General features: G+C 47.9%; 1 protein-coding gene across 6 annotated transcripts in view; it reads right to left on the bottom strand.

Annotated features, from left to right (window-relative positions):
• The window catches only part of ARHGEF25 (Rho guanine nucleotide exchange factor 25), a 75,874-nt gene that overhangs the window by 38,494 nt on the left and 10,903 nt on the right, over nucleotides 1-26,477 (bottom strand). The window contains exon 1 of one of the 6 annotated variants that reach the window (XM_081900741.1): nucleotides 22,101-22,439. The exons of the other annotated variants lie outside the window; for them this stretch is intronic. Coding sequence (XP_081756867.1) covers nucleotides 22,101-22,191 — 91 coding nt within the window. The 5' untranslated portion in view covers nucleotides 22,192-22,439. Of the gene's footprint in view, nucleotides 1-22,100; nucleotides 22,440-26,477 lie in introns of those variants that run through there. 6 annotated transcript variants of the gene reach the window in all.

Raw genomic sequence — 26,477 nt, 5'->3', positions numbered from 1 at the left:
CCATGGGGGGGAGGGATTTACAAGATCAGTGTGGAGAATTGCTACTGGTGTAGGGGGAGGTTTTGCAAAGCTTTTGTTGGTTTTGCAAAGCTTTTCCTCCCTGTATCTTAAGATACTGTGCAAGGACTCTGGCTGAACAGCTACAGTGAGAGATCCTCAGTCTCCAAGGATGCAGCCCTATACACACCTACCTGAGAGGAGTCCCGGGGGAAAAAAATTGCATCACCAAAAAAAGGGGGGGAGGGCATCATTTTACATAAAATTTGCACAAGGTTCTTTCTACGTACAGGTGCAAATTTTGAAGTAATTGCTAAAATTTCAATAGAGTTCAGAACATCTCACCATAGTGAGGAAGACACCAGGTGATCTGTTCAGTTTCTGAGTCTGCTGACCAGGTGCTGCTGTTGATGGGCAACTTCAGGGCCCCTGCTCTCCCTTGTTATGGCTCTATCTGTAAAACAGACTTGGTCGGGCAGCCCTCAAACAGAAGACACCTTTAAAGAGAGGTCTTCAAAATAGAGGACTGGCTTTGATAAAGTAGGACACATGGCCACTCTAAGTCCCATGAAACTCAATGGGTCTTACTTCTTAGTAAACATGTAGAGAATTGCACTGTAAAAACAGTAAACAAACAAATAAATATCAATTATAAAAACGGCATGAGCTGAAGTGGTAAAGGCCAACCCTACCTTATATATGTTAACTCTCACCATTATCTTGCCCCGAGGGAAGAAAAAGCAGATACAGCTTATTTGAGGCAAGCAGTCCTTTGCCTTTTTGGTTTTAATGTATGTATACATTTTTAGTTGATGCTTATCACTGTAAATAATTTTATTTTCTGACGATAAGAGCGGTTCGACAGGGGAACAGATTCCCTCGGAAGGCAGTGGACTCTCCTTCCTTGGAGGTTCTTAGCAGAGCCTGAATGTCCATCTGTCATGGATGCTTCCACTGAGATTCCTGCATTGCAGGGGGCTGGACTAGATGACCCTCAAGATCCCTCCCAACTCTTCAATACTATGATTCTATGTACGATTCTTTGAGAGGTCAGCCTGAAATGTCAATATATAAACAGCATATATAAATAAGACAGAATGAGGCAACTTGCCTCAGGCAGAAGACTTTAAGCTACCAATAAAAGAAAAGCAAATTGTCCATTGTCCATTGTTTTGTTTTTTTACCACAGGGTGGGGAATAATTTGGATTGTCTGCCTCAGGCATGTGGCCCATTTCTGAGAGGAGAAGTGATGAATGATCATGGGCAACAGTCAATCTAGTTGCATGCCAGAAACTCCTGTTCCTATCCAAGTAACCCCTTAAGAAATCTGATGGATCTCTGTCCTTCCCAGAGAACCCAGGGTGGCTCATGAAGTAAATAAAAATACAAAGAATCATTAATTTTGTTTACAATCTTCATCAAATTTCAATTAAAATTGAACTGCAGCAATGCTGGACTAGCCCTCATGATCCCTTCCAATTATATGATTCTGTGTGAACCTCCAAGACAAGGCCTCACCCCAAACTAGGCTCCAAAGGCAATATGGCCAGGAAAAAATCGTTTATACCCCAGAAGTGAAAAGAAACTCAGGTAAGCAGATTCTTCCCCACCCCCTATAGACTCTTATATCATGTTGGATGGGGCAAAGGGGGTGTGAGGAGAGAAGACACAACCCAGCTGTTATGTACTGAGTGAATAGGATCCAAAAGGCAGCAGTCTGATTGGTCCTAGAACAATAGGATTCAGAATGCAGCAGTCTGATTGGTCCTAGAACAATGCAGCAATATGATTGGTTGGCAGGAACCACCCAATCATGCTCCAGATAGAAGTGAATCCACAACCTGATTGGCTTACAGTAGAATTCCAGAATTAGCCAATCATGTGCAGCCCATTGTGTAAATAATGTATATAAAGCAGATACTTTGAGGGGACTTTCATTCATTCCTCCTCACCACTATGAGCTGAATAAAGAGCATGAAATCACTTTGCGACTCTGAGTATATTTCATTGGCGACGAGGGTGGGATCCCGCTGAGCCACACACAGCATCGCAGCACCGCCACCTGCCGCACCGCTGCCTCGCACCGTGTATCCAGGCTTCAGCTCCGGGACCCAAGGAACTCAGAATGGCAACCGACAGCAGCTTCTCGCCGTTCAACCCAGCATCTGGAGACTGGGAAGCATACGCCTCCCGTTTCACCTTCCTCCTAGAAGCCAAAGGGATCACCGATGAAGAAGACGCCAAGAAGAGGGCAATATTCTTCAGCGTCTGCGGAGAGGAGACGTTTGAAATCGCCCGGGCTCTCCTTGCACCTGAAGACGTCGCTACTGTTCCATACAAAACAATAATGGAACAGCTGAAGGGGCACTTTTCGCCACAGCCCTCAGTGGTGGCTCGTCGAAATGCCTTCTACGCAAAGCGGCAAGCCCCTGGGGAAACCATAACTGGGTTTGTGACCTCTCTCCGCCAAGCTGCCCGGTTCTGCAACTTCTCAGAGCTGGAGAACATGCTTCGTGACCGCCTCGTCGGTGGCCTGAAGGATGAGAAGCTGCAACGATGCCTCTACGCTAAGAAGAACCTAACGTTCCAGGTCGCTCTGGAGGAGGCCCTGGCAACGGAAGCTGCCGAGAGGTCGACGCAAGAGGCACGGCCGAGCCAGCCGTCCCAACCGAGGGTCCACCACGAAGACCTCACCAACGACTCAGGATACGACAGGGAGGAGGTGCACCGAGTACAGCAGCGCACTCAAGCAGCCCACATACCACAGCTGCCTCGACGAGAAGGAGGGAACTGCGCAAGCTGTGGAGAAAGTCACGAGAGGAGGACCTGCCGTTTCCGCAACGCAGAGTGCAGGCAGTGCAGAAAATTGGGACACATCGCCCGGGTGTGTCGGGCTCAGCCCACCCGACGCCAGGCATCAGATGACCAACCCAAGAGCCCCAGGTCCAGGGGCCCAACGCACCAAGGCAACTCAACGGAGCTCACGGACCTCCAGGTATACCAGTTGCCCCACCCCAACGTAGAGAAAATTTATGTAGAGGTACGGATAGAGGGGGCCCCATGCCGCATGGAGCTTGACACGGGTTCAACTCTATCCATAATCTCGGCAAGGACCTTAAGGAAACTGTGCCCTACTGGGGGTCCCAAACTCAGGCCGGCCCCATTCACCCTCCGGGACTTCCAGAAATGTAAGGTCCCCACAATGGGGGTGGGGACCTTCAGGGTGCAATACAGAGGGCGGACGCGGCAACTGGACTTGCTTGTGGTCAAGGGCCCCTACATTAGCTTACTGGGATTGGCATGGTTTGGACCACTGGGGCTAGCCATCACCGGGGTGAACCACATGAGCTTACAAGTGGACGTGGACGCCATATGCAAGGAATTTCCGGGGGTTTTCGATGGGAAGTTGGGACAGTATACGGGCCCCCCCATTGCTCTACAGCTTGACCCTGCAGTACGACCGGTCAGGCTCAAGGCCCGCCGGGTCCCGTTCGCCCTGAAACCCCGTATAGATGAGGAATTGGACCGACTCGTGGAGCAAGGAGTGCTGGAGCCGGTGCCTAATGCCCCCTGGGAAACCCCAATCGTCACACCTGTCAAGCCTAATGGTTCGGTCCGCATCTGCGCAGATTACAAATGTACCATAAACAAGGCCCTCACGGCCCATGCATACCCAGTGCCAGTGGTCAGCCATGTCCTTGCCACCCTGGCTGGGTCGAAAATTTTTGGCAAGCTGGACTTGGCCCAAGCATATCAACAGCTGCCAGTAGATGAGGCTACAGCAGAGGCACAGACGATTGTGACGCACAGAGGAGCGTTCAGGGTAAAGCGGCTGCAATTCGGGGTCAGCGTGGCACCAGGCATATTCCAGAATCTAATGGACTCTCTCCTTAAAGGGATTCCTGGTGTCACCCCCTTCTTCGATGATGTGTTGATTGCCGGGCCCACACCAGAGGAGTTTGAGGACCGCCTCCGCACCGTTCTGCACCGTTTCCAGACGGCGGGTCTCAAGGTGAAGCGGGAAAAATGTCTACTAGGAGTGCCTCAGGTGGACTTTCTGGGATTTATGGTGGATGCAGAAGGGGTCCACCCAACTGGGGACAAGGTACGGGCCATTTGTGATGCCCCAGCACCCAAGAACAAGACTGAACTTCAGGCCTTCTTGGGACTATTGAACTTTTACCATTCCTTCCTGCCCCACAAGGCGGCGGTAGCGGAGCCCCTACACAGACTCCTGGACAAGCGGGCTCCTTGGGTGTGGGGCCAGCGCCAGGAGGCCGCATTCCAGGCAGTCAAGGACTTGCTTGTCTCAAACTCGGTCTTGGCACACTTCGACGAGAGGCTGCCAGTTGTGCTAGCATGCGACGCCTCACCCTATGGCATTGGCGCTGTCCTGGGACACCAACTCCCGGATGGAAGAGAGGTACCGGTGGCATACTTTTCCCAGACACTCAACGCAACCGAGCGGAACTACTCGCAAATCGACAAGGAGGGTCTGGCAATCGTGAAGGGAGTAAAAAAATTCCATGATTTCTTGTACGGGCGGCCCTTCACTGTGGTGACTGACCACAAGCCGTTGCTGGGCTTGTTTGCCCCCGAAAAGCAGACCCCCCAAGTGCTGTCTCCTCGCGTCCTCAGGTGGTCAATTTTCCTTGCCAGCTACCAGTATGCACTGATTCACCGCCCTGGGAAGGCGATGGGCCATGCGGACGCCCTCAGCAGGCTACCACTACCGGAAACAGGCCCCGACCCAGCACCTGCGCAAGAGGTTATGAGCCTGGAGCTGCTTCCCGACCGCCCCATTCAGGCACAAGAAGTTGCACACCATTCCAAGAAAGATAGGGTCATCTCCCGGGTCCTGGACTGGGTGTGGAGGGGATGGCCCAGCAGCAGCCCCGGGCCAGAATTCGCCGGCTACACAACCCGCAATCATGAACTGTCAGCCCACAAGGGGTGCCTGTTATGGGGAAGCAGGGTCGTTGTTCCCCAGCCCCTCCGCAAAAGGGTCCTCACAGCCCTACACGAGACACACCCAGGGGTAGTAAGAATGAAAGCCCTTGCCAGGAGTTATGTGTGGTGGCCGGGGATCGACGGAGAGATAGAGGCCTGGGTCAAACACTGCCAGGCCTGCCAAGAATCCCGCCCAGATCCCCCAAGGGCCCCAGTCCAGTCCTGGGAGTCCGCCCGAGCACCATGGTCACGCCTGCATGTGGACTTCGCTGGCCCCTTTCAGGGGAAAACATTCTTCATAGTGGTGGACTCCTACACCAAATGGCTGGAAGTCGCACTGGTACCGTCCACTTCTACGTCCGCAGCCATCCGGGTACTACGCAGGCTGTTTGCAACCCACGGGCTCCCTGACACTCTCGTCTCAGACAACGGGACTGCATTTACGTCAGGAGAATTCCAAACCTTCACAGCGCAGAACGCCATCCGCCACATCCGTTCGGCGCCATTCCACCCAGCCACCAATGGCCAAGCAGAACGCATGGTGCGGACCACCAAGGACACCCTTCGCCACATGACGCAAGGGGATTGGGAGTACCGCCTTGCCACATTCCTTCTAGCACAGCACAGCACCCCCAGCTCAACGACTGGCCGGAGCCCCGCTGAACTACTAATGGGTCGGCGCCTTGCAATCAGATTGGACTGCCTTCACCCCGATAGAGCTCAGGATGAGGGAGGGGTGGGGGAAGGCAGGAACCCCCGGACCTTCGAGGCCCAGGACCCAGTGTACGCAAAGAATTTTGGGGCAGGCCCTGCATGGGTACCCGCCACAGTCACCAGGGTCACTGGCCCCGTGTCGTATGAGGTGCTAACAGATGGGGGGCAATGCTGGCGCCGCCACTGCGACCAGATACGGCGACGATTCCCGGGAGAAAACCAGGAGGAGGAGGACAGGTCAAGGGAGTCCCAAGGGAACAGTGGGGCAGTGAGGCCCATAGAGCAGCAGGGGCAAGCAGGAGAGGCAGAATCAGTAAATACAGAGAGGACCCGTGAGGCCGAAGGGACACCAGAACCAGAACTACGACTGAGCGAGCAGGTTGCACCAGACCAAACAGCCCCATCACAGCCAGCATCCTTGGAACACGAGCCAGAACCTGAACCCCGGACCAGGGAACACCCCAGGCTGCAACGCACACGTAGGCCGCCGGCGTACCTTCAGGACTATGAATGCGACCTCCCGGGCAGGACTGGAACTTAGAGGGGAGGGGTGTTATGTACTGAGTGAATAGGATCCAAACTGCAACAGTCTGATTGGTCCTAGAACAATAGGATCCAAAAGGCAGCAGTCTGATTGGTCCTAGAACAATAGGATTCAGAATGCAGCAGTCTGATTGGTCCTAGAACAATGCAGCAATATGATTGGTTGGCAGGAACCACCCAATCATGCTCCAGATAGAAGTGAATCCACAACCTGATTGGCTTACAGTAGAATTCCAGAATTAGCCAATCATGTGCAGCCCATTGTGTAAATAATGTATATAAAGCAGATACTTTGAGGGGACTTTCATTCATTCCTCCTCACCACTATGAGCTGAATAAAGAGCATGAAATCACTTTGCGACTCTGAGTATATTTCACCAGCACTGATGGATGGCAAGGCCACACACTAGAGCCAGGATAGCAGGAGGATACGAAAAGGGAACTCTAAGTCTGAAGATTCACTCCAGGGAAAACAGTGGAGAGATTAACATAAGGTCCCTCCCACAGCCGGCAAGACCATGCCATCACTTTCCTCATTAGATATGTTTATTTTAATGAGGTGGAGGGAATATCTTGCATTATTACAGTGAAAAACAAGACAAGCGGGTTAGATATTTGCAGGGACAACCTAAGAATTGGGCCCCAGAAAGAGACCCACTTACAGAACTTACAGAGTGTTGCTGTTTCTGGACAGGAACTTAATATTATAAACAGATGTTGGAAACATGTAGCTGGCAACTGATTTATTAAAAATCTGCTGGAATTTCCACAGAAAGGCCAAATCCATATTAAATTAGAGGGCAGGAGATTACAGGCTGGCATTTGATGTTGTTGGTATTGTGTGGATGCTACCAAAAAAGACCCCAACTTCACCATCACCATGCATGCATGAGCAGCACTGACCCTGCAACAAAGACCCATCTGGAAGCCCCTGAGTCAGACCTTTGGCCTGTCTAGTCCAATATGTCTTTCAGACGCAGATTCTTCTCCAAGCTCTTGGGCAGAGCAGGACATTTCCAAGTTCTGCTGCCTGAAATTCTCTTAAAATGAAGATGCCATGATGTTTAAACAGCATATTCTCCATGGGCTCACCCACATTTATCTTTTGCCTCACACTGGGCCCTCCTGGTCTGTGTCAAAGTGCTTTTTTCTTTGCTCTTTAATGCTGAACCGGGATGCGGGTAACGCTGAACCGGGACGCAGGTGGCGCTGTGGTCTAAACCACTGAGCCTCTTGGGCTTGCCGATCAGAAGGTCGGCGGTTCGAATCCCTGCGATGACGGGGTAAGCTCCCATTGCTCGGTCCCAGCTCCTGCCAACCTAGCAGTTCAAAAGCACGCCAAAAAGTGCAAGTAAATAAATAGGTACCGCTCCTGTGGGAAGGTAAACGGTGTTTCCATGCGCTGCTCTGGTTTTGGTGTTCCATTGTGCTAGAAGCGGTTTAGTCATGCTGGCCAAAAACTAACTGCAGACAAACGCTGGCTCTCTCGGCCTGTAAAGTGAGATGAGCGCCGCAACCCCAGAGTCGTCTGCAACTGGACTTAACCGTCAGGGGTCCTTTACCTTTACCGCTGAATTTGAACAAATGGCCGTTCAGGTTTTACCACAGAATTGTTTTGTGGCAAAATGGAGGGGGGGTCTAGGGCTCAGACACTGAGCTTTAAAGTGCGGATCTGGATTGGCAGAGATGACCGGCAGAATCCGCGACCAGAGGAAAGAGACAGTGGAGGAGGACTGGGGAAAATTTAAAGTATATCTTAAAAATTGTTGTAAAATTGTGGATTGATAAGATGTTAAGGGGTAAGAAACAGAGAATTACAGCTGTAAATGTTAATCTTAAGAAAATCCAAAAGAGAGTTAATTAGAAAAATTGATTTAAGGGTTGCTAAAAAAAATGGAAAAATAAGGATGCGGTAAAAGGGAGGTATGGGGAAGTCAATTTTATTTGTATGTTTTTGTTTTTTGAGATATATGTGTTTTCTTTTGTTGTTGTTTGTTGTATGTCATATGTTTTGAAAATCATTAAAAATTATTATTATAAAAAAAATTTAAAGTGCGGATCTGTGCCTAGAAACATGACACAAAAGGAAGTCTGGGTGAGCCGTTACACTGAGCTACGCTCATGTGTCAAACAGCAAGAGTAGCTGTGAGGATGGGGAAACCGTGTATGAGGGTGTGTGGTAAAAACTGGTATGACAAGCCTAGCAATGTGAGAGGCAGCTCAGTGGAACAGCTTCTGCATCACAGGCAACTTCAATTCCCAGAAGACAGGACTGGGAAAACCTCCTTGTCTGAAATCTTGACAGTGATCACCAGTCACAGCAGACAATACTGGGCCAGATGGACCATTGGTGTGACTCAATTTGAGGCAACCGCTTGAGAGCAAAGGGGCAGGCTTATAACTCCTTGGGGTGCGTCCAAACCCACCACTCCTGCCCTGTTTCATGTCCCTTTTGTCCCTCAGAACATATTTACATTACAAAATTTTATTAGTTGTATAGCATTTTAAGCATCTTTGGCTACCCCCCAAGAATCCTGGGAACTGTATTTTAGTGATGCTACTGAGATTCCTAGTCCCACTCACAAACTTACTTCCTAGGGAATTTCTTTTAAATCTCTTTAACCTGCCAACCTAGCAGTTCGAAAGCACCCTCGGGTGCAAGTAGATAAATAGGGACCGCTTTCTAGCGGGAAGGTAAACGGCGTTTCCGTGTGCAGCTGTGGCTCGCCAGAGCAGCGATGTCACGCTGGCCACGTGACCCGGAAGTGTCTTCGGACAGCGCTGGCCCCCGGCCTCTTGAGTGAGATGGGCGCACAACCCCAGAGTCTGGCAAGACTGGCCCGTACGGGCAGGGGTACCTTTACCTTTACTTAAGTCTGTAGTGGAGGTGTTCTCTCAGTGTACCAGTACAAATCCACATTTCCTACACATCCTCTCTCTGTTGGAAGAGAGCCTCAGAAGAGCATCTTGCCAAAGCAAACACACACAAAAAGGTGGATCTGGCACTGAATGGGTGCAATCATCTCTTTAAAATAAATAAATAGAAGAACACTCTGATCACAGGAGAGAGGGATGGAAAATGACCTGGGGGGGGGGGAGAACAGTGTTACCATTCTTCCCAGGTCAGCTGTACAAAAATAAATAAATGTGTAAACAACAATAACAACAAAAGGAAGTGGCATTCAAATAGATCAAAAGGTATGATGTGGATTACACCTGCAATTCATTTTTCCTTCTTTTGCTGCAGACTATGCTGTTTTGGACACACCTTCAGCAAGTGAAACAATAACTGTTCTATAGGTGTAACATTTGCACAGCAAAGGAACCAATTTGCAAGCAAGCTCAGCACATTAAGTTCTAAACTCAAGGGGAGCAAGTTTTTACAGCAGAAGCCAGCTGTGGATTGTACTGATTGACCTACAATATCACAAAACACCCCCTGTTCACTATGCCCGGTTTATAGTGAATTAGTACAATTGTTTTTAACATATCAATTTAAATACTATCACAGAAATATGATGTTTAAGCATGAAATTACAGATGAACATATAAATAAATGGAAGGGGGGAGAGATAGATGGCTGAAACAGCAATTGTTATACTGATATATATCTTTTATGCAGTAGTTCAAACTGTAAAGCCTGGTGGAAGCTGGACTTGACCCCACAGCTGAGGAATTCACAAATCTTTGTTTTCTATTGTGTCTGTCTTCGCCATATATGCCAAAATTTCACTATAAGATTGTGAGCCGTCTTTTAATCAGAATATCCTTAATCCATTGCACTACATAGACCAGACAACCCACCCACAGAATTAGGGAGTTACTAAGCAAGGATTTTTTAAAAAGCCATTATTTTCAGCTCTGCCTCCTTGCAAAACACTGTGTCATTTTAAATTTGCATGCATTTAAATGAATTAAAATGCATAATCAGCACTAGCCCTTTTTCTCCTCAGAGAGGGATGAAAACTCAGAATAGATACCATCTGTATCTATGGGATCTCATAGGACACTGATCTTCAGCTGTGGAGTTTTGTGACCTGACCAATGCGCCATTGGCCACAGATACAAAAAGGAAATAGAGGGGCAGAAAGGGAGAAAATAAGGTGGCGGGAAGGGGAAAGATGGAAACAGCAAAGATTTATATTTTCAGATCGAGAAGGGAAGAATATCAAATAAGTCAAAAAAAGAACTGAGAGAAGACCCCATTGCTGACACTCCTACATGTGGAAAGGTTGAAAGTCACAGCCACAGTGTAGTAGGCAAAAAACCTGTGTGGTCTAGTGGCTAGAGAGGAGGAATAAAGACACCAGCTCAAATCCCTGCTCAGTCACAGACCAGCTAAGCGGCCTTTGGCAAAGACGCTCCTGCCCCACCCCCCTGTCCCCAAACCTCAGTTTTTTCCATCTGGGAATAATTGCAACTCACCTCGCAAATATGTTGAGAAGGCAAAACAGATGAAGACTGCAAAATTCTTTGCACATACAAAGCACTGTGTAATCCGTTGATAATAATAGCAGCATGACCACCACCACGGATTGAACAATAGTTTCAAGCCTTTTACTATTGCAGCAAGGAGTAAGGAGAACTGTAGTTTCAGGGGAGATGTGCCTTCAGAGTATTACCACTAACAGCGCACAAAGGTCAGCTTCAGAGTAACACCAGGTGCCATTGCTCTACCAAGTATCACAAATGTGAATAGGAAAGCTTTTTAAAGGCACAGAATGCATAAGATGCAAACACCCCACAGTTCCATGAAACCCCACAGGTGTCCATCTTTTAAAAAGAAAAAGCAAGCCAGCCCCCCACCATGACTAATAGGGCTAGAGAGGCAATAGTAATTGTTTCTCGGTAGACACAACCAAGCAAGAGTAAAAGAACCGACTCATGGCTGCGTAATGTCAATTACATATTCTGACATCCTTTAGCCACCCTATCATTTTAAATAGTGTAAACTGCCATGTGATTCTCAGATGAAGTGCAGTATATAAATTTAATTTAATCATCACCATCTTCTTCATCTTCTTCTTGTTGAACTCCAGCTCCCCCATCAGCCGCTGCCCTGATGGGCATAGTCAGGGATTACGGTAGTCATAACATCTTGGGGGCCACAGGTTATAATTTACACAATTGTTCTGCTTGCATTAAACCAATTTACTCTGGAGTGCGTGAGAGTGAGTGAGTGAGAGAGAGTTTTTGCCAGAATGAAACCAATTTCCTCACAAATATGGTATCTGAATAGCTTGCTACAAGTGGAGTTGTGTCCCTGTGCCCCATTCAACCCATTTTTGAAGGTTTGAGGCAGTGTAGATTCTGATCAAGGTCAGAAAACCCATTTACCATGAGTGCAGCTGGATCCAGGCAGGAAGACAAAAGAAAACAACCCAATGGCCGTGTGAATAATCCCTTCAGTCCTCTTAGAGGGCCACTTCATTTCCTGCACAGAAGGCCCATATGAGTAGGCAACAGAATGACACTCATAGGTAGAGTGTCGTGCCAATCTGATGCGCATGATGTATTTCAAATACATGTGCACAGACTGTAAGTACTTTGGGAAGATGTTTATTCATGCTGAACTGTCTCCCCATTAATGAAGAGGCATCTACACAATATCCTCCCCATCTCAATTTTCCCCCAGACCTTCCCACACTTTAAATCTGTTTTTACTGAATCACTGTAAAGTCAGAATAGGAAAAGCCTTGCATTTAAAAAGAGAAACATCCAGGATGACATTGGGTCCACATTTTGTTCTGATGCGGATAAGTTTGAGGTTGTGTCAAAAGCAAGTGTTATCCCACATTTGACAGTACATTTCCCCATCACTTTCCTTATTGCAAAAATGGAGGGGCTGAAGCAGATTGTGTAAGACCTCCCAATTAACTATAATTGTGCAGCCTGAATTTTCCAGTATGTGAATCTCACTTGAAAATAGCAACAGTCTGGAAGTGCCCTTATCCGTAATGATTATAAGAGAAAACAGCAGGCCCAAACCCCTCACTAAATATATTTTTTAAAATTGTTTTGATTGAAAGATTTTCATGGATAACAAAGGTACATATAACCAGAGCTTTTTTTCAGCTAGAATTTAGCGTAACTCCATTCCGGCACCTCTCTGGTGGGCGCCAATGCCGTTGCCATTACAAAAGAACAAGGGAGCCGTTCATAGTGAATTCTGGCACTTATTTTCTAGGAAAATAGCACTGCATGTAACATCTCTGTTTTCAGTTCATAGAGTCCTATCTATAGGTCAGTTACATTTGGGGGGAGACATTGCTATCACAGGCATTGTGAGGCTGAGGGGGGAAGAAAGAGGTGAGGAGAGAGAAGCAGGGTAATGATTTTCCTTCTTCTGCATAGTGTATGTGTGGGGCTTTTATGTCAGTGTCAAATGGGTAGGTTCTTCATCTGCTCATTTTCCTCTCACTAAAATTGTGTGATCCGGCTCCTTCCTTCTTTCCCATACTGTAGGTGCCACCAAAATGGTACAAGTTTCCCTTTAATTTGCTCCCCACCCTGCCCACAATACATTGTGTGAGGTAATGAATTCTCTATGGTTTATGGTCAGGTTAGTCATGAAAGCAAACTTACTTGCTTGCTTGCTTATTACATTTATATACCACCTCTTCTCCCAAAGTGTTCTCATCCCCAGTTTATCCTCACAACAGTCCTGTGAAGTAGGTTAGGCTGAGAGACAGCGACTGGCCCAAGGTCACCCAGTGAGTGAGCTTCATGGCTGAGAAGAGATTCAAACCCTGGTTTCCTAGGTTACATTCCAACACTCGAACCTTTACACCACCCCAGAGCCTCTTTTGCACTATTTCTGTTAACCTTCAAACAGAAGTGAAAACAAATTAAAGGTATTTGTAATGTGAACAAGGACTCTGGGTAGCACAGGTTTTGCATCCGCATTACAAACCCCAAGGGAAGCAACAGCTGTCTTAAGCCTTACCTGCAGGTGGAGGGAATGCCCAATGAGCAGACTACAATTTAACAAATGCATGCAGAGAATACTCTGATGTAGCCACTCAAAACTTCAACAGCCTTGATCTTCTCAGTGGTGGGACATGCACTCCCGCAAATAAGTCACAATCAGCAGAGAAGCAATACACGTTCCTGGATAACTCAAACAGAGTCAATAAGATTCAGGGAGTTGTAAATCAGAACTGGGTCTGAGATGCATCCGCAGAATTTGTTGTTGCCCTTTAAGGCCCTCCTCCTCTTCCTTCTTGAAGCCATATCTGTTTTCCTGCCATAATTGACTCCTTCTCCTCTTTCCCAGCTTCAACACTGCTTTGCAGTTGTGTCAACCGGCAGATGCTGCATCGGCATCAATGTAGGGGAATGTTGACCTCAGGGAAACATAAACCTTCACCCCTACAGTGCAGATTATTGGCTGGTTCATACCATGACCAAAGCCTAGTGTGACCTCATCTGCCCAGTACAGAATCATCCCTGGGCATCTGGGAAATAAACCAGAATAGTTATATGTGGCCCCTTTGAAAAGACTGATAGGATTGCCACCTGATTTTACTGGCCCCACTCCTGTATCTTGAAAAGTAACCGGGCAAAAAGAAATCCAGCAAACAAAGCCATTCCTGCTGTTTATTGTAGCCACAGTTAGTATTTATACAGCACTTGCATATAGTGCCTTCATGTTTCAAAAACCATGCACCAATTCACATTGCAGATTAGCAGGCAGTGGCTGATGAAGCGTGGCTTCCCTAAGGTAACCAAACTAGTTAATGAACTAAGGGACACCACCTGCGTGGGCTATGAAGAAGAAAGAACTAGGTATTTTAAATGCAACTATGCATTTAACATCATGTCTAGTTTGGACCTTCACCACTGGACTACTCTACCTTCATGTCAGAATAGCCCTGCCTTCCCAGGTCCAAAGAATGCTCCACAGACCTCAGCTCCTATCAGGTTGTTAAAGACCAGAAGTTGCACACACTGAATCTTGTGGTTTAGAGTAGGTCGTCAGATAAGTTACCTTGAGGTAGAGCAACTTCAAGCATTCTCAACTTCAAATGGCTATAAGAATCTGCTTTAGCAAGAACCCTTTTTCTCTCTCTATAGAACCATGTGTTAGACCAGCATTTCACATTCTGGTCAAGATGCACATAAGGAAAGCAACTCATAGGGGCTTTAGAATTTATGTATCTGCCTAACATGTCTGCCTAATGAATTTTGGAGCAAGATAGATGGATCTTGGTTTCATTGAGCAAGGCAGTTCTTATGTATCACAAACCATCTGAAAGGATGGCAGGCAGACACGAACCTGAGTCACATCCTCAGAGATCATTTTCTGGTTTAAAAAGCCTATTCATCTGTGTTGATCTCTAGACACCTCTTCAGAATACAGGGAAGGAAAAGTAATGCTAGAAGTAACCACACACACACAGGTCACCTTTCTATTCTTCTAGACAAAGCTCAGCAACACTCAAAAGCTTGCACAGTCCTTCACCAAAATAGCTTGGGAAAGGGCTATGGATCATCGGGAGAATCATAAAATCGTAGAGTTGGAAGGGAACCCTGAGGGTCATCTAGTCTAACCCCTCCTGCAAAACAGGAATCTCAACTAAAGCATCTATGACAGATGACCATCCAACCTCTGCTTAAAAACCTCCAGTGAAGGAGAGGTTTGTATGTAAAGTTCCCAGGTTCAATTCCTGGCATTTCCAGGTTAGGTTGGGACTGTCCTGTCTGAAACCCTGGAGAGCTGTCAGTCAGTTTATACAATACTGAGCTAGATGGACCCATGGTCTGACTTGGTACATTTATTATTATTTCATTTATTAGGACTGATATTGCACAGCTGGTCTGCTTGCTACAGCTACTTTCTTTCTTCATCACATCACAGTTCCATGTTCACTGTGGCAATCCAAATGGCGGTTTCTACTCATCAGACAAGCTTTCTATACAATCAGCATGATGACCCAAATAAATGGCTGTTGCAAAATGGGGTCTTGTGCATTAATCCTTATTACATGGCAGCTTTTGCTGGGTTATTCCTTTATACCAGGCTTCCTCAACCTCGGTCCTCCAGATGTTTTGAGACAACAATTCCCATCATCCTTGACCAGCGGTCCTGCTAGGTAGGGATCATGGGAGTTGTAGGCCAAAAACATCTGGAGGGTTGAGGTCGAGGAAGCCTGCTTTATACTATGAAATAAAGGGACCAGCGTTCTGAATTACTTACTGTTTACAGCAATAGTTTTGGAAGGATGGAATGTGGGGTAATAAGAAGAGCTGTTTCCATTTCATCCAGACTGCTAATAGCATTCAACTCAATTCCTGTCTGGGACTCAATTCCTGTCTGGGACAGGAATTGTAGAAGCTTCTGGAAGCCTGGCAGGAGGATACCCACCAGAGTAGAGAGAGGAGACAGAGTAAGGCCAAAGAGGTTCAAGGGAGAAGAGAGATACAAATGCCTATAATGAGATTACTTGGCCATGATATGATCAAGATCAAGGTGTTTCTAGATGGCCTGTTTATTGAGCCTTCATCCTGTTTTTTTAGTGAGATTAGACAACTTTGGCTAATTAAGGAGCTTTCATTCTGATTTGTCCGCAGGAAAGTTAAATGACATTGCATCAAAGAAAGCATTATCACATTTTCCACCGCATTTTCCCATCACTTTCCATATCATAGAAAGTCTGATCTTTGGGGGAAACAGGTTTGCTGTGCTAGACTTCCTAACCAACTATACTTGTGCAACATGAATTTGGGTGGCATGTGATTTAATCTCACCTGAAAACAGTGACAGCCTGGCTATGCCTTTACTAAGGTTTAGTTAACATGTTATCTATCACCTTGCAACCACCTTGCAGCACTCACCCTAAAAGTGGCTAAAGAACTGGTGGAAGGGTTGGATATTCTCCCAGATTTTCACTGCATGCTTAGGGGCAAAGTAAGGATTCTAATCCATGTTTGTGGCAGCAGGTATGGCACTTAGTGGGTGGGAGTTATATTCTGAATCAGTTAACACAGAGCAAACAGGAGTGGTATTGGGCAGAAAGTATTAGGTGCTCCTGGCTCCAGTCAGCAGATCTTTGCCCAGCTGGAATTTTCATCCTGCTCAGGCAGTCTGCTCCTCGCTGGCAAAATGCAAAATGAGTTATACTCCAATTCTTATACTTCAATTCAATGCTCCTTCCCCAGAGATAAGTAAAACCAATAAATACTAGCTGAAAAGAACAGCCAAAAGTGAATAAAGTGGTTGGCGCAACTCTCCTAAGGGGTAATGTTATAAGATTTGGGACTATTTAGTTGAAGGGGAAAAGTTGAGTAATAGAGGTGAACAATTATGCATGGTGTGAAGTAAGCGGATATGGAGAAGTTTTTCCTCCCTCTCTCATAATATAGGGAAGCCAAATGTTTGGAAGTTCAGGACGGACAAAATGAAGTACTTCTTCACACCACAAACATAAACTAAAGAATTCACAGGCTGTGGGGATGGCCACCAATTTGGATGGCTTTAAAAGGGATTAAACAAATCCCTGGAGGATAAGGTTATCAATAGTTACTAGTCATTGTGACTATATTACCTCCAGAGGCAATATGCTAGAAATCAGACGAGTGCTGCTGTTCTCTTGCAGAAAGATGCACTAGAGAGGCCTTTGGCCTGATTCAGCAGGGCTCTTCTTCTGTTCTCTCATAACCTGAATTCTAATGCATTAAACTCCACAGAGGTAGAGAGAAGTGCTGACTGATAATTCACTGCAATCCAGCCGGACCATGTTGGCTGCCTTGGCAGAAAGGTGGTGGTATAAAAACGCAATTATTTGATTAATGATGTTCCTTTTCTTTCTCTATTTAGGGTTGACAGAAGAAACACTCAGGCACACACCCCACCCCAGAATGGAGTTTCTAAAACGAGAAATGCCAAGCCTCGGCCTGCCAAAAACCTGATACTGTCTGACTTGGAAACTCTTCCTTCTATTTCAGATCATGTAGCTGTCTTAATGTGGAGGAACAGACGCTCTGCACAAGCTCAGAGTCCCTGCCTTCTTCATGAGACCAATTCCCGGATCTAAGCCCTGGCGATACCTGGCTTGGCTCAAGCCCTGAAGCCTCCTCACACGAGGCCTCACAGATTTTCCACCCATTTTGTAGCATTCACCACAGGAAATGTTTCCATGCCTTGTTTGCTGAGGCCATGGGTGAGGGAGCAGGGAGGTGGGGAGAAAAAGAAGGGGGCAGTGTATATCAAGCGCTCCCCCCCCCCCACCGCCCGATCTGGGAGCAGCTCCAGCCATATCTAAACTGGGGGAGTTGTTGGTAACCGGAGCAGCCAGCTGCAGCGTGAATGGTGAGTCACGGAAGCCTGGGCTGGGGCCAGGATTTATTCCAGGGTCAGATTCTCAAGGAACATCCTGTGGCGTGGAGCAGGCAAGAGGAGCTGGTCTGTCCCGCCTACTCACCCTCATCCTTCCACAATGCTTAATTTTTAAAGTAAGGGGTGCAGAGTCTTAAGCTTGGCTGAAATGTGTCTGCCCCTGATCCCATGACATGCACCGGAATTGGCTTCAATCACTCCAAGGTTTGAGAGAAGGCAGACTGCACATGCTTAAAGGCACTCTTTCCTCAAACCTGCACTCCCAACACAGAGCTCCTCTCTCTGAAATTTAACAACGATACCAGGAGGTCTAAATGTGGGGGGGGGGCCCTCCTAGATACAAGTGCCCCCCTTTTCCTCAATGGAAGCTTAGCTTGCCTCTCACTTGATCTGTTACCATGGTTAGGGGGCTTGGGAATGTGGAAGCAATGGGCACTTCTGCCAGTTGACTGTGGGAAAAGGACATGGACAACCACCTCTGATCTCTGAATCAGGAAGAGGAAATTAATACCAGCTTTTATTCCTGCTTCTCCACAAGTCCCAACTGCTCTCTCAGAGATGGGAACAGAAGTCAGGCTTCCTGGATCCCGCAGCTTCTGTTCCAGTTTCACTAAGGACCACAGCCACCATCATTACAGCTGCTCATTGGACCCAAGAGGCCCAATTCCAATCCCATCAAATCAAAGAAATCGGGCAGCAACCAATTTTGGGAACCCTTGGAGGCCCAGTGGAAATGGAGCAGAGAACGTGAAAAGGAAAACCCACAGAACATCTGGGAATGAATGAAAAGATACAAACCCAACATTTGGGATAAGAAGAATCACAGTGCTACTTACAGGTGTAGGTGCACTATATCAGCATGTATGGGTGCGGGTGGTGCTGTGGTCTAAACCAGGCTTCCTCAACCTTGGGCCTCCAGATGTTTTGAGACTACAGTTCCCATCATTCTTGGCCACTGGTCCTGCTAGCTAGGGATCATGGGAGTTGTAGGCCAAAAACATTTGGAGGCCCAAGGTTGAGGAAGCCTGGTCTAAACCACAGAGCCTTGGGCTTGCCAACCAGAAGCTTGGTGGTTTGAATCCCCGCAACGGGGTGAGCTCCCGTTGTTCAGTCCCTGCTCCTGCCAACCTAGCAGTTCGAAAGCACATCAAAGTGCAAGTAGATAAATAGGTACCACTCCGGCGGGAAGGTAAACAGCGTTTCCGTGCACTGCTCTGGTTCGCCAGAAGCGGCTTAGTCATGCTGGCCACATGACCCGGAAGCTGTCTGCAGACAAACGCCAGCTCCCTTGGCCAGTAAAGCGATCTGAGCGCCGGAACCCCTGAGTTGTCCGCAACTGGACTTAGCGGTCAGGGGTCCCTTTTACCAGCATATATAACACTCTTAAAAAAATAAAAATCCACACCTCTCTCTGGGAGTTATTTAATACTGCTATTTAATACCAACCAAATGTTCATCTGTTAGAGTCTGAGCATAACAATAGAATTAAGGTGGGGCTCCCCCCAAATAAGTCACTGGTGCCAGAATTAGTCTGTCTTCCCCACACTTTGTTACCTTTGGAGGGGAGTCAACACCCAAGGAGAAGAGCATTCAGAATAAGATTCTACTTAAATTCCATTTTGGTGCAATGGATAAGAGTGCTGGATTAGGATCTGAGAGACCAGGGTTCATATCCCGACTTGGCCAGAAAGCTCACCAAATGAGCTTGAGCAAGTCTCTGTCTCTCTGCCTAATCTACCTCACAGGACTGTTGGGAGGATAAAGTTGGGAGACAGAAGAACCATGTACACCTCGCTGAACTTCCTGGGCAGAAGACATGAGAAGACTCTCTAGGGCCAAGTATAGGATCACAGTTCACACAGAACCTTTACATTCATATATAATATGGATATACAACTGTGCATCTTGCTCTGTTCCACACAAAAATAAGCCCAGTGTTCAAATTGTATCATTTCAGAGGATTCTCCATGAGGCAAGCTTCACAGAAACAAAGGTAGCTGCTTTATATAGTGTCAGATCATTTGTCCATCGAGCTCACTAAGTGCCAGTGGCTCTCCAGGGTTTTGGACAGGATTCTCTCCAAAATGTACCTGGAGATGCAGGGCACTGATCCCGGGAACTTCTGCATGCAAAGCAGATACCCTTTGCCACTGGGCCTTTCGCAGGCTCAGGTGTGGGGTTTTTTGCTTCCTTTGCAATGTGCAAGGGAGGAGTACCAGGTGTGCTGTGGGGTGCACTCTCATCCAGAGGGACCTTACAGGCCTGGACAGGACCCTACATGGACAGGGCACTGCACTGCTTCCAAGCACATGGCCCAGAATCCTCTGCAACATCCTGAGGTTCCACATGACAGGCTGCAAGCCTTTAGGAGGGAGTTCTAGACATAACGGTCAGCAAAGGAGCTATGTGTAAGAAGAGATGGTGCTTATCCTCCACCCACACTTGCAAGCCTGGGTGTATCCAAGAGGGGGCAGGGGAGCAGCTGCTCTCTGCCTAAATCAAGTAAATAAATAAAAATACTTAACTGAAGACCTGCTCCCCCAACACAAAGCCTGCCCCTAAATCCTGGCTACGCCCATGCTCACAAGCAGAGAAGCAATGGGGAAAGGATTCACTGAAATAAAAAAAAATACAGACACAACCAGTGCATTTGCGTACACACTATCTGGGAACCTCAATGGTGCCCCTCTGGAGGCTTCACCCAGGGCAATAAACCCAGCTATGCCCCCCATAGCTATGCCTCTGCATAAGGATCAGCAAAGGAGCTATGTATAAGAAGAGATTGTGGTTATCTTTAGTACTGCACGAGACCCTTAATCTCAGGATCACGTTGGGTAAAAGATTCCTGCAGTGCATGGGGTTGGACTAGATGACATCCATGGTCACTTCCACCTCTAGAGTCCCATGAGACTATACCTACACATACAAGATCAGCTTTAACTCTTAGAATGCCAGGGATACACACACCTGGCTCTACACCACCTCCATCCCCACCATACCACTACAGCTCCTCAGGTCATAACCTTTTCATTTCCCCATCACCAAACTTAATGGCTTTCAACCCTAATCTAGACTTTCTGGGCAATGAAGTCCAGCTGGAAACAGAGGCGGTAGCAAGCAGTGGGGAAGTGACGGCACCCAACAGCCAGCTCCTGAAGCACACCATAACCCCCACCCCTTCTGCTCAGCAACTCCTGGAAGACTGGCTTGGCATCTCCACATACCAAGTGCTTTGTAATCTGCGTCGCTCCTGTTTCTAAAACATGCCCATGCACAGTGTGCTGTACACTCTCTCCAGCCTGCACACAGAGCATGGCACACCAGAAGGGTATCAGAGCCCAACACACAGCCTGTGCATTCACAGGCACAAAGGACAAAAACACACACACACACACACACCTTCCTCCTGCTCAGCTTTTTCTACACACATGCAAACAGCCTTCCCCCCCCCATAGTGTGTGTATCTCTCTTCTCCTTCCTTCCCTCCCTCCCTCCCTCCCTCCCTCCCTCCCTCCCTCCCTCCCTCTCTCTCTCTCTCACACACACACACTTTCTCACCCATGCACACACATCATCTGTGTGCACACAGCCTCCCACAAGCATGGTGGAACATAAAGACAGACCAATGTACACAGAGATGCACACACAGCTCCTAAAGAGATGTGTGAAGAGTTCTAATTCACAGATACCTCTGCAACTCTAAATACACTGTTTTGGTGCACACGCAATCACAATCATGCACACACAGAAGCAGGGATGCTCTCTTCTGCATGATGTATGCATATTCAAATATGCTAAAAATAACACTTGTGTACAAAAACAACGACCAGAACCCACAGAATGCATAAACACCCTTCACTTTTTCTCTCACCTCTGTCCCCACCCCCACCCCCAATTTGGCAGCTAAGACATAGGACCACCCGTTTTCCAAATGTTCCTGATTCTTGCCAGAAACTTTTCCCAGCACCTCCCCACCTCATTCCATCTTCCTGTGAGCACTCTGGCCACAAGGGAGTGGCACCTCTAAGATGAGCTTGGCACACGCACAGACATTGTGTTGTGCCATTCCTTGCTTGAAAGCAAAGAAGCTGGAAGCCAAAAGTGGAAGGCTAGTATAAAGGGGAGGGGGTGATGTCAACGAGAGACACCACGAGGGGGAAGTCATCCCTCAGAGCCTGGGCACCGGTGAACCGCAGAGATGCCCAGCATAGAAAGCAAATGCCCTTTAGTGCCGGGGGCCAGCAGGAGATGAGATGCCCCAGCCACAGGGGCTTGAGAGTGGCTCCAAAGAGATGGCACCAGCCAGGACCGCCAGGTGAGGCTGCCCAGCAGGGAGGAAGGACAACGCCCATGCCCTGCTGCTTGATGCTGGTGCCCACTTCAGGAGGCAGTGCTGGGTTATCCGGCAGGTGGCACCCACCCAGGGGGTGGGCAGGGAGGAGCGGGCTCGCATTCTGCAGGCAGAAGGGCAGAATCAGGGCCCTGGCCGTGCCAGAGGGAGTGGACGGAGGGGAGAGGGAAGGGCGCTGCCAGGACCACCCGCCCCACCCCACTCACCTCGCGCCCGGGAGGGGCAGCAGCTGCACTTGGCCAGGACTTTGCGGAACAAGTGGTGGCAGGCGCAGCCTTGCTGGCTCCCGCCCCTCATGGTGCCGCCCGGCCGCGCTGGGCTCCGTCACCCACTGTGCCAGCCATGGAGCAGGGGCAGCGCGGCGGCGGCGGCGGGCCGGGCGGGGAAGGGGGCCCGCGGGAGGGGGCGACTCCCGCCACCGCAGCCCTGCGCTCAGTGACAGAACAACAGGGCTGGGCTGGTGCTGCCCAGGGCGGGGAGGAGCCTCTGCAGCTTCTCTCCCGCCGCCGCCACCCCCAGCATCTCTGCCTCCCTCCTTCGGTCTTCGCCGAGATCTCCAGAGCTTCCCAGAGCCAGACCGCCGCCGCCGCCTCCACCCCCCGCCCGCCCGCTCCCGCTGAGCCATTGCAGCAGTGGAGCCTGCAGCGGGCACGGCGGGCGAGGGGGCGGCAGAGCTCTCTGCGCCCCCCGCCACCCTGGAGGCGAGCGGGAGGCAGAGATGGGAGAGGAAGACTCCGTGGGCGCAGCGCCGGGGTCAGGAGCGGGCAGCCACGATCGTGCCCGCATGGGGGAGAGAGGAGAGAAGGAACAAATCAGAAGCGGGGTTCCGCACGTACAAGGGAAAAGCGGGGGGGGGGGGGCGAATATTCAGAAAGCACAAAGTTAAGGAATGCCCAGGAATGGGCAACAAACAACTCCTGCCTTTAGGGTTCAGCACCGTTGCATTTTGTTTCCGCAGGCAGACGGACACACACACAGAATCAGGGTTCCAGAAATAGGTGTGGGAAGAGCCAGGCAGACCTACTCCCACCCCCAGGATCTATCCCATATTGAGATGGCCTCCTTGCACAGCTGTTTCCTGTCCCTAGTGTGCAAGGGTGGGTGAATGGGTGCTGGGCTGCTTGCAAATGTTCCACGTTTCCTGCGCAGAAAGCAATTCCACGCAGGAAAACAGAATGCATGTGGAAATAGTCACATGACAATCACACACACACACATTCGTTTTGTGATGTGCACAGATCAGGAGTGCTGCGTTTATGAGTTCCAGGTTCAAGTGAAACAGATACATGTGGCACTTGGCCAAGTCAGGGTGGTGGTGAAGAGTGTCAAACTAGGACTGGGAAAATCCAGCTTCAAATCCTTGCTTAAGCACGAAGCGTGTCACTAACTCTTAACCTACCTTGCAGGCTTGTTGTGAAGTTAAAATGACGGGGTGTGTGTGTATGCCACCATGTGACATAAAAGTGCTCGGTGAGTGTCTGAAATGTTGGCTGCATTATAAAGCAGTCCCAGTCCAGTGCGCGGTCTGTTAATTCTTCTTTTCATTATATGAAGACACAGAACCTCATTCATCTTTGGCCACCATGTCCCTGCTTTCACACAGAGGGGTGTGTGAGAGCTCATTCCCTGCCACATATACTGAACCACCCTCCCCTAACAACAGAATTCTATTTCCCGCATGACCAAGGATGGACTCCAAATCCCATCAGCCCTAGCTAACTTAGTCAAGAGTCAAGGATGATGGGAGCCATAGTCCATCTACATCTGAAGTCCACAAGTTCCCTCTCCCTGCCTTAGAGAGTTTTGCTGAAGCATATAGCCCTTATACAAGCTGCTTGAGTATTCACCTGAAGACATTTCCTAGCTTCTTAGAATCAGCACAATACAATGGCTAGTTACAGATAGGTAGCCTATCTAAAGAAGTGTGCATGCACACGAAAGCTCATACCAAGAACTGACTTAGTTGGTCTTTAAGGTGCTACTGGAAGGAAATTTTTTTGTTTTGACAATGGCTAGTGTTGGCCTTGGGAGAATGGGGTGCCCAGAGGCTAAATCTCTTCCCAGGGGCACTTCGAACCTGCCCAACTCAATTTCACATTTGTTGGGCTGGTTTACACAAGCAGTCAAATGAGGAAATAGGTCTGGACAGAACCTTTTCCCCCTTGTGCATTTTACTTGCAGGGATAAAATTCCTTAGATAAGGAAGCCTTCAGAAAGGACATCCTTCACCTGCAATTTGATGTGGTACAATCCACTCTACAACTCAGCATTCTAGGGCCCTTTTCTGTCACAGTAAATCCAAAAATATTGGGGGAGACAAGGACAGGCTTCTTGTGAGCATTGATTTCAGGCACAGCTCAAAGCCTGCCTCTTTTGTTTTAAGATCTCAGGAACGGTTGCTTCTTACTGCTATTGATACTGACAAAAGGCAAAACAACCAGAGCAGCCACTGACCTCAGCTGCAACTATGAACTTGTGCTTGAACTTGCTTTCCTCTCCTCCCTCCCATTCTTTTTTCCTTGAGTGTCATGCCTTTTTAGACTGTGAGTCTGATGGCAGTCTTAGTACTGATATTTGTTAGCTGCTCTGAGAGCCTTTTTGGCAATGGGGTGGGGTATAGATGCAGTTAAATAAATTATAATTCTGGATATAAGCACTCTGACAGTCTTAGGTACTTGCCTCACCCTGTAGCCACATTTGCAAGGCTTATATTTGCAGCAGCAGCAACAAAAAATAGTGCAAAAGATTAATTTCCAATATAAACATCCAGAAAAGAATTAAAGGCAATCCACTATCAATAGACAAGTTTACCATTGTCAACAATATTTTTTGATAAATGATACAAAGGAGAGTAAGAGCAAACACAAAGGGGGGGAACCAGAGAGCCACACAGTTTTCTAACGTTCATATGCCCTTAAGATTAACACAGTATATGGCAAGTGATTTATATAAATATAATACATATAGCCATACATCATCCTGAGGTTTTATATGCTAATGATTCGTGAATAAACTCCAATTCTCAAAGAGCTTATTATATGCTCATCAGTCGTCACTCCTCAAGCCTTTTATATGTTAGTAATGCTATGTCCCTGATCATAAACGTATTTTGGTTTTGTATTACATAAGCTGCTATGGTTTCTTGGAAGGTGCTAAGAATGATCTGTTCAGAAGCTTTATTCATCCGCCTCCTTCCCCTTCCAAACTAAAATTCCCAGGAGGAAATGAATGTTAAATTAATTGGGTGGATGTTAAATTAATTAGGGAAAGGAAGGAGGCAAGGGAGAGGACCAGGCTCACTGGAGCCAGAATGCCACTGGAACAGGAGAGTGGCTGAATGTTTGCAGATCTGGATCTCTCACACACGGTTAGATCTGATGGCAAATCAAGCTTAGATAGAGGGCAGCTTTCCCCAACCTGGTGTTTGCGCCAAATGTTGTTGGACTCCAACTCCCATCAGCCCCAGCCAGCATAGCAATGGTCAGGGATGACAAGAACTGTAGTCCAGCAACAACTGGGGAAGAGTAGATAAAAAGATCACAGAATAGTGGCAGAAACAAGAAGCAGAGCAGCAGTGTGTGTGTGGATTGTACATCTGCTGTGGAGGCAGGGCAGGAAGGAGAGTGGCAATCTTTCATGGACATATGTCAAGACACTTTTTTTCTAAAATGCCCACCGGGTTAGCATTGGTAAATGGGGAAAACAGAGTCCAATCAGTTTGTAGCAATACTAAGCTGGCTGTGCAGGAGAATATCCTTGGGGAAAGGGACTGAGCCACACACATGTCATCACACCCTTATGCTGTGCAGACACTCCTGTTTAATCTGTGTCCAGCATGCTCCCACTGAGCCGTGAACTCATGGCTTTTGCCCCAATCCACATCTATCCTGTAGTTTCTTGAAAAATGCTGCGGGACCGCCTCTCCTGGTATGTCCCACAGAGAAACTTACGGTCTTCAAATAAAAAAATCATGAAGGTCCCAGGCCTCAGAGAGGTTAGGCTGGCCTCAACTAGAGCCAGGGCTTTTTCGGCTGTGGCTCCGATCTGGTGGAACACTCTGTCACAAAAGACTGGGGCCCTGCGGGACTTGACATCTTTCCGCAGGGCCTGCAAGACAGAGCTGTTCCACCAGGCCTTTGGCCAGGGCACAGCCTGACTCCCTCCCTCAGCAATCTTCACGGAGCTCTGGCCCAATGGTTGCCATTGGTTTGATTTGAGTTAATTTTATACTGAATGATTTTAGAGTGTTGTGTGGTGTTGTACTGTTGTACTGTTTGATTGTTGTTAGCCGCCCTGAGCCCGGCTTCGGCTGGGGAGGGTGGGATATGAATAAATTTATTATTATTATTATTATTATTATTATTATTATTATTATTATTATTATTATTATTAGTTTTCCCCTCTACCACAAACCAGCTTTGATCTGATTTGAAAACATAAGCCATATGAAGATATCCACACCCCTTCTCAACCCTCTGGTGTGGACAGACAGGGGGCATCTAACCGCACAGATGTGTAGGCAGACGTGCAAATGAGATCTGAAACATTGGGAGGGGGTGGAAACAACCCTGCCACGTACTAAT

The sequence above is a fragment of the Podarcis melisellensis genome (genome assembly GCF_964234715.1).
Source record: "Podarcis melisellensis genome assembly, chromosome: 2".
NCBI lineage: Eukaryota > Metazoa > Chordata > Lepidosauria > Squamata > Lacertidae > Podarcis > Podarcis melisellensis.
This window is presented reverse-complemented; position numbering and strand designations above follow the sequence as displayed.